Source organism: Centruroides vittatus, unplaced genomic scaffold (genome assembly GCF_030686945.1).
Source record: "Centruroides vittatus isolate TY-2023 unplaced genomic scaffold, ASM3068694v2 contig_3103, whole genome shotgun sequence".
NCBI lineage: Eukaryota > Metazoa > Arthropoda > Arachnida > Scorpiones > Buthidae > Centruroides > Centruroides vittatus.
The window spans coordinates 141,672-152,348 of NW_027121999.1; the positions used below are offsets into that span (position 1 = coordinate 141,672).

Below are 10,677 nucleotides of genomic sequence, written 5' to 3' on the forward strand. Positions count from 1 at the left end.
GAGCGGCGAGTCCCGACGGCGCTCCCGGAAGTGGCGGTCGAGAAGGTGGCACCTCTCGTGTTTGGTGGCTTTTCTTTGGTCGTTGTCGACGAGTGTCGTTAGAATAGGGCTTCATTTGGGCAAGACTGCCGTTAAACGCGCCGACAGAATTAGCGAAGAATTCTTAAATTTCTACGCCATTTTTGAGGGTCTCGAAAAGTTACATAGGCACCCCAAATGACTACATATCTCGCGAAGGCGCGCTCGTAGACCCATAGTTCATTAGACTTTTTTTGTTCCTATCAGTATTGTCTACAGCTTCTGTTAAACTCCCACCGCGTCATTCGGACCTAGAATCTTGCCCGTATTGGGAGAAGTTAAAGTAAATTACGTAGTTTCGGATTTTGAAAGTTGTCAACACGTACCATTACTTTCTTCCGTAGCCTCGAATGTCACAACTATTGAACATTTACTGAATTGCACTCCCGACTATTGACGGTGACAAACACCGGCCGAAAATGCCCGAAGGCGGCTACGGGCTTATAAAACTTCGGTAGGCCGTGCCGCGGTCACGTGACCCGCGGCCGGCTCGCCATTGGCCGCGCGAGGGGCCCGCTTCAACTTCGCGCCGAGGTGGGGCCGCGTGGTCGGCGCGCTGCATCTCTGGCGGAGGTGGGGCCCGCGTGGACGGTCAGTCATGCGCAGTGCGTTCCTCGGCCTCGCATGCCTGAAATATGAGTTCCGAATAGGTTCTGGCAGAGCGACTTGACGGGCGGGTGCGTACGGGAGTGGACCGGCGCCTGCCAGGACGGGGGTTCGAATCCCCGCTCAGGTAAGAGGTGTAATATATAATAGATACTTGTATTTACAGGCAATAGATGGCGACTCCGGACGACTGCGGGCGGGAGACTTGGCCCGCGGGCCGCGTGCGAAGGGGAGACGGTGGCGGCGGCGCTCGGACAGGAGGGGGGAGGCGCGCGGGGGACTAGGAAAGCGGGGGAGGCACGCTTTTTTTAAACACTGAGAGGAGGAAAATCGGAAAAAATATTGGGTCACGTGACCCGGCTTTTTGGCCCGCGAACCCGCGTGACGTCGGCCCAACTTTCGAGGGCCATATCTCGCGAACGCGCACATATACAGGTATGGTTCCTTTGACTTTTTTGCTCCCCCATGGGGGGTCGACAGTTTTGCCCCCCCTCCCGCGTCATTCGGACCTAGAATCTTGCCAATTAAGTTGAAAAAGTATTGCAGCTACATTTAGACTGCTCCTACTCCAGTTTCAGTATTTTGAGTTTTAAGGAAGTGTTGAATACACAAAGTATACATGGGGTTATACACAATTTTTCCCTCCTTAAAAACCCAGTACAACAACATGCTTACAACACGGGATTATAACACCATGGTACAACATTCAGTATAATAATACAAGAGCAAAATTTTGTGCAAAAAGCCAGTATAAGAACTGCTAATTTGTTATTACATTAGTTGTGTGTAATGCTTAATTGGTTTATTCCCGAAAACAGGGTTTCCGCTTTATATTATTATTTTACATAGCAAATGGTTCTGTTACCAGATTGATATTCTGTTTACGCAGGCTTCTGTTTTAGACAGGTTTTACTACAGTTTTGTTTTACGACCAGAATTCTGTTAAATACTTTTAAACGGGATTATTTCGGAGGAGCGGTTTCGAGTCATATCTGATATTTTTCGAGTTAATAATTCGATGCCAAAACACATAAAGGATACCGCGTAACCAAATAATAGAAGTATCAAAACGCTTGAGAAATCTTCGATACTCAATGGTCGGATTTCAGAATCATCTTTTACGTTATCAGCTTCTGTTAATTTTTCAATTTCGTTGATGATACCAGCCTCAAACAATCGAGATACACTAGGCACGAATAGGATTTCCGTAAATATGTGCAATATAACATAGATAATGAAAACAAGCAAGATACTCACGTCTCGTGGATTTTGTCTTTCAATGGAAATTTTTTCCTCATTACATACGAAGAACTATACGTGAAAAGAACATCCTCGGAGATTAAAACGTTCTTCATCCTGTATTCGTCAATAAGTTTTCTCAACAAGTGACGACTTTGTATGAAAGCAAATCGTTTGTTTTTCAGTAACTCGTTTATTTCATTTTTATCCGATAAAAACTTTGTAGAACGTATATATTCTCCAATTATTTTTCCGCTCTCAGATTTTGCATCCTGAAAACACGTATATTAATTAATTATGCAACACATTTACTACATTTTATACTCTACTTCTTTACGACGTATTACCAGTATATATCGTGAACCGCTCTTAACTGTACCGCATGTATATTTCCCAGAATTTATTTCAGTAGCCAATTCATCAAATGTTGTCGGTACATCTTCGTACAAATGATAAGTGAGAAAAGATATTAAAGTGCTAGCATAGCCCGATGCTAAGGCTACCATTACCATAAGCCAGACTCCAATAGATAATCTGGATGAGAAACGTTTGACAGAATCCAAGTTTCCACCTTAAATAATGATATATTACACGTAAAAATTTATCCCTTTTATCAATGTGTTAATAGACTAATGAATAATTACATTTACCTTGATTAACAAATGAGCCACATATAAACCAATAAACTTCTCTAAACGCCCAAACCCTTCCGATGTGTTTTAGATAATAATCAAATTTTATGATGTGATACAATGTAAATCCAAATATAATGATTGAAGTAAGCATTCCCAGCCAGAGCTAATAAATAGTAAAATTTTAAAGAATTTTTCTTTTTATATGTTTATAGTATTTAACAATTTAATACATTTGATTATATTGGGTTGACTCGATAATGCATATAATTAATATTTTTATCGGAATTTATAAACACAAGTTTAATGTTAAATAATGAAATCATAAAATTAAAACAGCGTTTTAAAAATATGAATTAGTAAATACAGCAAAACCTGTTCAGAGCGGAAAAAATTGATACCGTACGAGTCCGGTTTACACAGGTTTTACTGTATAAGCTATTTGAGTATTCCTCTTTTATACTTTCGTTTTCTTAACTCTTAATGTAAATAATACATTTAAAACTATTTAAAATAAATATCTTCCATTATACAGTAAGACATGAAAAATACTCACCTCTAAAGAGAAAGGTTCAAGAATGGAATCCCAATTGGATCCTTTCTCTCCTCTTCTTACAATGAATTGAACGGGGTGAAACACAATACTTGGAGAAAACTCCACGACTTTGTATCGTTCGGGCGTAAAGTAAAACGGTGCAAAACTGAGATCCGCTTCCTTTCGTGGTGTTTTGAAAATAAAATACAGTATACAATTATATATACACTTGATAACTTAGAAACACTCGTCCTCAACTACTTCCAAATATGACAAGTATTAGAATGTTTGCACACATGCTTGTTTATTTAATAAACACTCACAATTATTATAGTTTATATAGAGTTAACTTGTAAAATATGTAGAAAATTACAAATACTTTTCATTCACGAATAAAGAAGTCATCAATTTACAATGTATAGAAATAACGTAAACTTTATATTCTAATATATTAAAAAATATATTTATTTTCATTTACTGTTGCCAAATGTACAATTTAGATTAATAATTAAAATCTGTCGCATGAATATCATTAAGTTTATGACATATAAATTTAATTTAAGTGAAAACTAAGCATTTAATGAGGACTTAAATTTTGTCATTTATGTTGCAATGTACAGTACCTGTAGATCAATTGAAAATATAATAAAATATATTAATTACTGAATAAATATTATATATAATTTCAGGGAAGCGTGGAAAATCTGAACTAATTTGGGCTGGATTTTCAAATATATGTGTAAATTAGCATTTTAAGTACTGTAAATTCAAAATACAGTAAGTTTAAGTATTATACGTTCAAGCCAGTATTTTGTAAACAATGTAGGAATTTTAAAAAGATTTGAAATATAATTTACAGAATCACTGTATTTAAAAAAATAGAGTAATCGTTATTTTAAAACTTAAGAATTATAAATTCTGAATGAATTTTAGAACATTAACAACACTAGACCGAAGGAACGTAAAGAACGACGTTTCCAATGAAAAGATTAAGATTCTTTTTTTTTGGTTTCCGAATCCGGAATTTTGACGAAGGATTTTCGAGATATAACTGAAAATGCAAGTAGAATAGAATAATTGTTTAAATTATCTCGACGTAATAATAATTAAAGAAGAAAATAAGTTAGATTATAAGCGGAATTACACTATACACTTTTTTTGTAAAGTATCATATGTACTGTACACATATTCTTGTATCTGAAATGCTTCTATTCTGTATAAAGTAAGTAATTAACTATCTTACATTTCTTATTATCTGTCCAATACATCCTGACCAGGTTTCATTTGGGTAGAGTTTTCCAGCAACGTTCATAATTGGTTTAACTAGGACATATCTGAAAATTCAAACGTAAAATCTTATACATATTCTTAAATCATATGCATGGGGTGCTAAAGTAAGTATACAGTTGTTATGGCAAAACATTTATTTTTATGCATAAATTAAATCACAAATAAGGAATACGACGAAATAATAATGAACATCAAACATGTATTTCTCAGATTCATAACTGTATACCTAACTTTGCACCCTTCCGTATACCATATTATATCATACATAAAAATCCTAGCCAACTTAACGTGTGATTTGTTTTTGAGTCAAAATTTTATTTTTTATTGTTTTGTGCATGCTTGATACTCTATAATGTCATTACTTCTTCAAAAACTTCGTAAAAATATAAAATTAATATTCTCATACAAATTTCAAATGTTCTTCGTGTTTTAATTGGTCATATTATCCACCATCGATCAAAATTTATGCGTAAATAGCCCATCGACTTGTTGGGCAAATCTGATATAGTAAGTGAGGATGGATTGGATCAATTTCAGCAAAATCGCTTATTTTAGAAATATGTGATTTTGCTGTAAATAAGTATCACGACTCTATTGATTGAAATGTCACAATTTGCAAACATTTAAGTTTATTGGGAGCGATGATATAGACATTTCAAAATACATTGTCAAACAATTCATTTCACACTAAAGTAAGGGTGAATTGAATCATACTGAATTTCGTTATAGAATGAGATATATAACATGTTTTTCAATTATAATATTCAAACTAATTAAAGAAAAACACATCAAAACAAATTCACTACATTAAAATAGTTCAAAATGTAAAAATTCAAGAGCATTTTCACACGATGGGTATGGGAAAAAGAACCTCTTACTGCTCACAAAACTGAAAAATCCAAAAAATAAAATAAAGACCCCTGTTCCTTATCGTTGTTGTGTGACTAAAGCCTGGACTCCACATTACCTGAAAACAGAAACTCAGAAACAAAACTGAAACATACAGCGTTTTCATTTCAGTTCTGTTTTCGTTTTACCTTGACGCTACTAGCATCGAAATGAACGTTACGTGGAAATGCGCTATCTGTTGATCAGTTCTGTAATTGTCATAGAGTCGAACATGGACGACGCTACGGATTTCGCCATGCTTTCTCTGCATTTATCAACAACGAAAATGTTAATAATCTTTGAAGTATTTGCATTTTTTGTCGTACAGACATCTGTATTTTCCAAATTCTTAGATGAATAATTCCAAATCTATTTGTTTCTTCGTCCTTTTCGCTACACTTTCCGCCATTACGACAACAAACTACAGGTGACTACGCGTCACAAATCCTTGCGTTTTTATTGGTTGCAGCACGACAGAAGCGCGGAACGAAAACGGAAAAGTTAAATAATTTTTAACTCTGCTTTCAGTCTTGTTTCTGTCCAACTGAACGTTCCAAAACTGAAAGTTTCGTCAGTTTGGCTTTCAGTTTTACGATTACGTCGCGGATTCCGGTAATGTGGAGTCCAGGATTAACAGTAAGTAGCCCTAGGATTCTGGTTACTTCTAGGACTGGCTCCTAAAAATTTTTGTTTTACTATTGGAGAAATTTCTCGGGGTCAATTAACCTTTTGTGAAGTAAAATCCCCCGGTCCATGTCCTGTTTTCCCTACAGAATACCTAGCCGGGCTCCCATTTTGGGTTAGGACTCGCCCATAATGAATATAATTTAAGAACAACCAGAAATAATCCAATTGTATTAACCATATAGTAGTCTAACCCTACCCTTTAATAAAAACTGTTCTTATGATTTTAAAGTATAAAATGTCATATTAAAATGAAAAGAGATGGTCAATATTTCTATTATCGTGTTCATGCAGTTTCTATGGAAAAATATTCATAAATTCTAATAATTCTTTTCACTCCTACTTACCCTAATTAAGTTCGAATACATTAATAAAATAATAGAATATAACGAATAACTTTAAGAAAAAAAGAATAAAATAATGTTAAATCTTGATGATAATTGTATATTTATAATTAACTATACCTACAAAATTGAATATTTAAGTAACGAGCAAATTATTTATTGTGACATCGTCACAATGCCAGGCTGCAATTTTACTTTCCCGGCTGTTACGTATACATAACAAAAGAAAGTAATGAAATCGTGTCAAATTTGACCCTCTGAGAATTTTCAAATCTCCATGTTTTTGAGACCTCCTGAATCGAAAAGTCAAAAAACAAACGAAAATATCCCGTGAATATGTATATTTGTGTGTGTGTTGGCGTCTATTTCGCTTAATATCCCCGGGTGGGATAAAGATTAAAAACGAATTTTGGCATAGTGGCTTACATATAAGGTGCATTGATGCGATTAAATTTTGGTAATTAAAGGTCCGGGGAGTGGAGAGATAGAAGGGGATTGTGTGACATATCTCGAGAGGGCTAGGACTTAATATTTTATTCGTTACTACACTATTTATTTCTTCCTTACAACTTCGTATGCAATTTCGTTATTTATAGTTTTACATAAAGCCCATCTCTACCCTCAAACTTAAACTTTCTGCCATTTTAAAGTATTTAAAAGTATAGAGTTTTTTTAATAAATCTGATAACAGATGACGTCACACAATTTTATTTATTTGCTTAATAATATAAAAGTTATTTTTTATATAAAAATTCATAACAGCCGGAAAACTAATGCAACTTATGCAAGTTTGCTGAATTTTTTTTTATCATCTTTTTAATTTATTCATTGGGTTGACCCATTAGTTCTGGCGTTTTGTTTTAAGTGAAAATTTTGCGTGTGAAATAAAATGTTTTGGCGATGCGTTTTATGTTATTCGATAAAGAATTATGTGCTCTACAAAATAGTGTGTTTAGTTTTTTTTTAATGCTGATATACATATTATTCTTTTTAGATCAATATAATGGAGTGTAAAGTCGACAAAAAAAGAGCATTTTCGACACCTTCCTAAGAGGCGTACTTCTTTGCCATACACTTCACAAATCTCTCAAGCAGCTACCGTGGCTTTGGCACCTCGATTAAACGCAAAAAGCAGAACTTGTCGAAAATGATTTTTTTTGTCGACTTGACACTCCATTATATTGATCTAAAAAGAATAATATGTATCAGCATAAAAAAACTAAACACACTAGTTTGTAGAGCACATAATTCTCTATCGAATAACATAAAACGCATTGCCAAAACATTTTATTTTTTACGCAAAATTTTTACTTAAAAAAACGCCAGAACTTGTGGGCCAACACAATAGTTTAAAATATATACTCTACAGTTCAAATTAGTAGTGGCTGGCCCCTATACATCATACTTATTCTTTAACAATAGAGTCGTGCCAGTCATCCATCTAACACCTTTCAAGGAAAATTTTTCATTTGAATAACGTGACCGGTTTTCATTCGAAGTTCACATGCAGTTACACGAAAAGTCCTTCCCCTAAAGTTTCCACATCCGGTCTCGTCTTTCATCTATCTAAAACTCCCTTTACGAGATTAAGGAAAGACAAACGGACGACAGAGGAAATTTATAGGACTACAATTTTTAAAAATTTCAGCCCAATTGCAATTATTTATCTAAATTCAAGTATTAAAAATTGCACACTTTACCTAAATTTTAACTTTTCTTGCATTAATTTAAAAGTTTCATAAAATACACCATTAACAATTTTCTTTTGAGATTTATCAGTCACCATGTAATTATAATTCTGGAAATACAATGCAAAATTATATATATATATATATATATAAACATGTAATTAGTTTCCATAAGAAATAACGAAAAAAAAAAATGTTACACTGACTCCAGCAATTCTCACTACTTTATCTTCATCTTGCTTTCCTGAAAAATATATAAATACTACTAATTACTAATGAAATTAAAAATTTGATATTAAATTAATAGAATGTTATGTGTAACGTACTTGCGGATCAAGTGTTATTTACAATATTTTATTTTTAAGTTTTTATGCCACTTTTAGTATTAAAGTACATCATTCAACTATTGTATATCATACAAAATAGACACGTGGTGACGAGTCTACTTTGAATAAAATGTAACAAATCATAGACTAGACTTGTAGTGACATGTTTACTTTCTACGGTTTGTGACATTCTATACTATAAGTGACATTCAGTTCTCGAGCATTTTAAATGTTATTATAAAAGCTTTTATTTCTAATATTAAATCTATTTACCAATTAATTTGTTGTTGGAAGTTATAACACAATAATCTTCAAAAATTATGTGTGGTGTTTAAATTCATAACTATAATATAATATTTTAATGTAATCAAAATCGGTTCGTTCAAATTCTGTATTTATACCATTAATCGAAATACACCATTAAGTTTTTTTCAGTTAGAAAGAAACAGTAAAATACACATCTAATTATGAATTAATCTGAAAATTTAGTAACGTTTTTAATATTGTATAGTACTTATATAAGTATAATACAATAAAACATGAAAAATATTTACTATATATTTTATATAATTTATTTTAAAAAAACGGCATACCTGAAATAATCACAATGCACTTCCCAATTATTATAAAGTAAAATAAATTCATTTCTTGCCTAGTTGGATTACAATTTCTTCAAAGAATAAATGAATGAAATGCAATACCTGTCTTCAATTTCGCTAATGAGCAATACTGAGTGATTTAAGTGAAACTAATGTTACTATAGTAACATTTGTTTGTAACATACATAATTTTTAAATTCCCATTTGTGTTTACATAAAAAACTCTTATAGTCCATTAACAAGGCGTTATTCTTCTATCTAATCTACGTTTTATTTTCTGTCCTGTCTGTAAACGCTGTCACGTATGATACATGCTGAAAATGTTCACCATCCTTAGTCTACAGCTTTAGCTTTATTTCTTCAACAAATATTAGTTACAATCGGTATTGCTTTACAGCTATTACAGTCTGTGATCATTGTAAATAATTTTTAAAAAATAAAATTTAACGATTGCTTTATATATATATATAACATATTATAAATTAACAATACTAAAATAAAATAATATAGAATTGGTTTTATGCTGTTTAGCTTATTCAATACTGTTACATTCATTAATTTCTGTTAAAAAAATTCAGCAACGAGTTGCTTAACTTTCCCGGCAACATTTGGTGGCGTCATTTGTTATGATATTTTATTTTAAAAGCTTTTTATATTTTTAATTATTACAAAATGGCAAAAAGCTTAATTTCAGGTTAGGAATAGATTTTATAAAAAATTGTAAACGCTAATAACATTGAGTGAAATCGTCATTAAGTCCGACACTACTCGAGATATACACGACCCTCATCATCTCCCTATCCCCTCGATCTTTAATCACCAAAATTTAATAATATCAATCCTCCTAATACGCAAATCTTCCTTGCAAAAGTTCGGGTATTTTGACAAAAAGAACAGGAGTTATTGAGCTTCACAGAAGGTAAACAAAATCGTGCCACCACACACACTAACATCCATACATGCAGAAATTACCCCCGAATTCTTTTGCATTTGTCAACGTTTCAAGGTGTCCTAATTCAAAAATGTAAAAATTTTCGGGGAGGGGGAATCGTCATACTTTCCCTCTGTTATAATAGCCGGGAAAGTAAAAGTAAATCATTACCTAGAAAAAAAAGATGCATTTTCAAAATGGCATATCGGAAGTATTTGTGAGATAAACATGCCTGATTATTTCATTAATTTTTCATTATGTAATATTTTGAATATTAATTATTATAACACAAGATATTCCAAAATGGTAACAATAATAATAATAATACAAAATATCCGATGAAGGAAATGACACGTAACTAACATCATAACAATGCTGTTTATTGGGCTGCAATTTGAAAATTTCAGACCTATACATTCCACTGTCTGTTTGTCTGTCCTTCGTTAAAGTATGGATCGAAGACTAGAAATAGATAGATGAAAAATCGAGACCAGATTTAGAAAGCTTAAGGGGCTGGAAACCCCGACTAACTAAACGAATTTCTGGTGTAGACTGGAAGTCATGTGATTCTTTTAACTTAAAAAATGATTAAAAATTGTAGCCCGGCATTTTGACGATGTCACAATAGATAAATACTCGTTATCGTCCTTTTCTTATCTATTTAAATTTATTTTAATTAAAGCAAATTTACTTCATTTTTTAACACAACTGACTAAAATTTTTTCCATATATCCATGTTTGAAAGTTAAATATGACTACTTAGGATTGTATACCAAAAGGGTATCATGAATATTTTAAAGGGAGATACGTTATACCACTTTTGTATGTAATTGTGTC

General features: G+C 32.8%; 1 protein-coding gene across 1 annotated transcript; it reads right to left on the bottom strand.

Annotated features, from left to right (window-relative positions):
* Positions 1–1,597: 1,597 nt before the first annotated feature.
* Positions 1,598–9,180, bottom strand: LOC136973190 (glutamate receptor ionotropic, kainate 5-like). The gene is made up of 9 exons (XM_067267895.1): positions 8,904–9,180; positions 8,185–8,228; positions 7,997–8,094; positions 4,334–4,424; positions 3,112–3,270; positions 2,574–2,721; positions 2,271–2,494; positions 1,942–2,195; positions 1,598–1,870 (listed from the first exon to the last, which is right to left on the bottom strand). Exons 1-9 carry the CDS (start codon positions 8,953–8,955, stop codon positions 1,627–1,629), a joined length of 1,314 nt encoding a protein of 437 aa, XP_067123996.1. The 5' UTR covers positions 8,956–9,180; the 3' UTR covers positions 1,598–1,626.
* Positions 9,181–10,677: the final 1,497 nt, after the last annotated feature.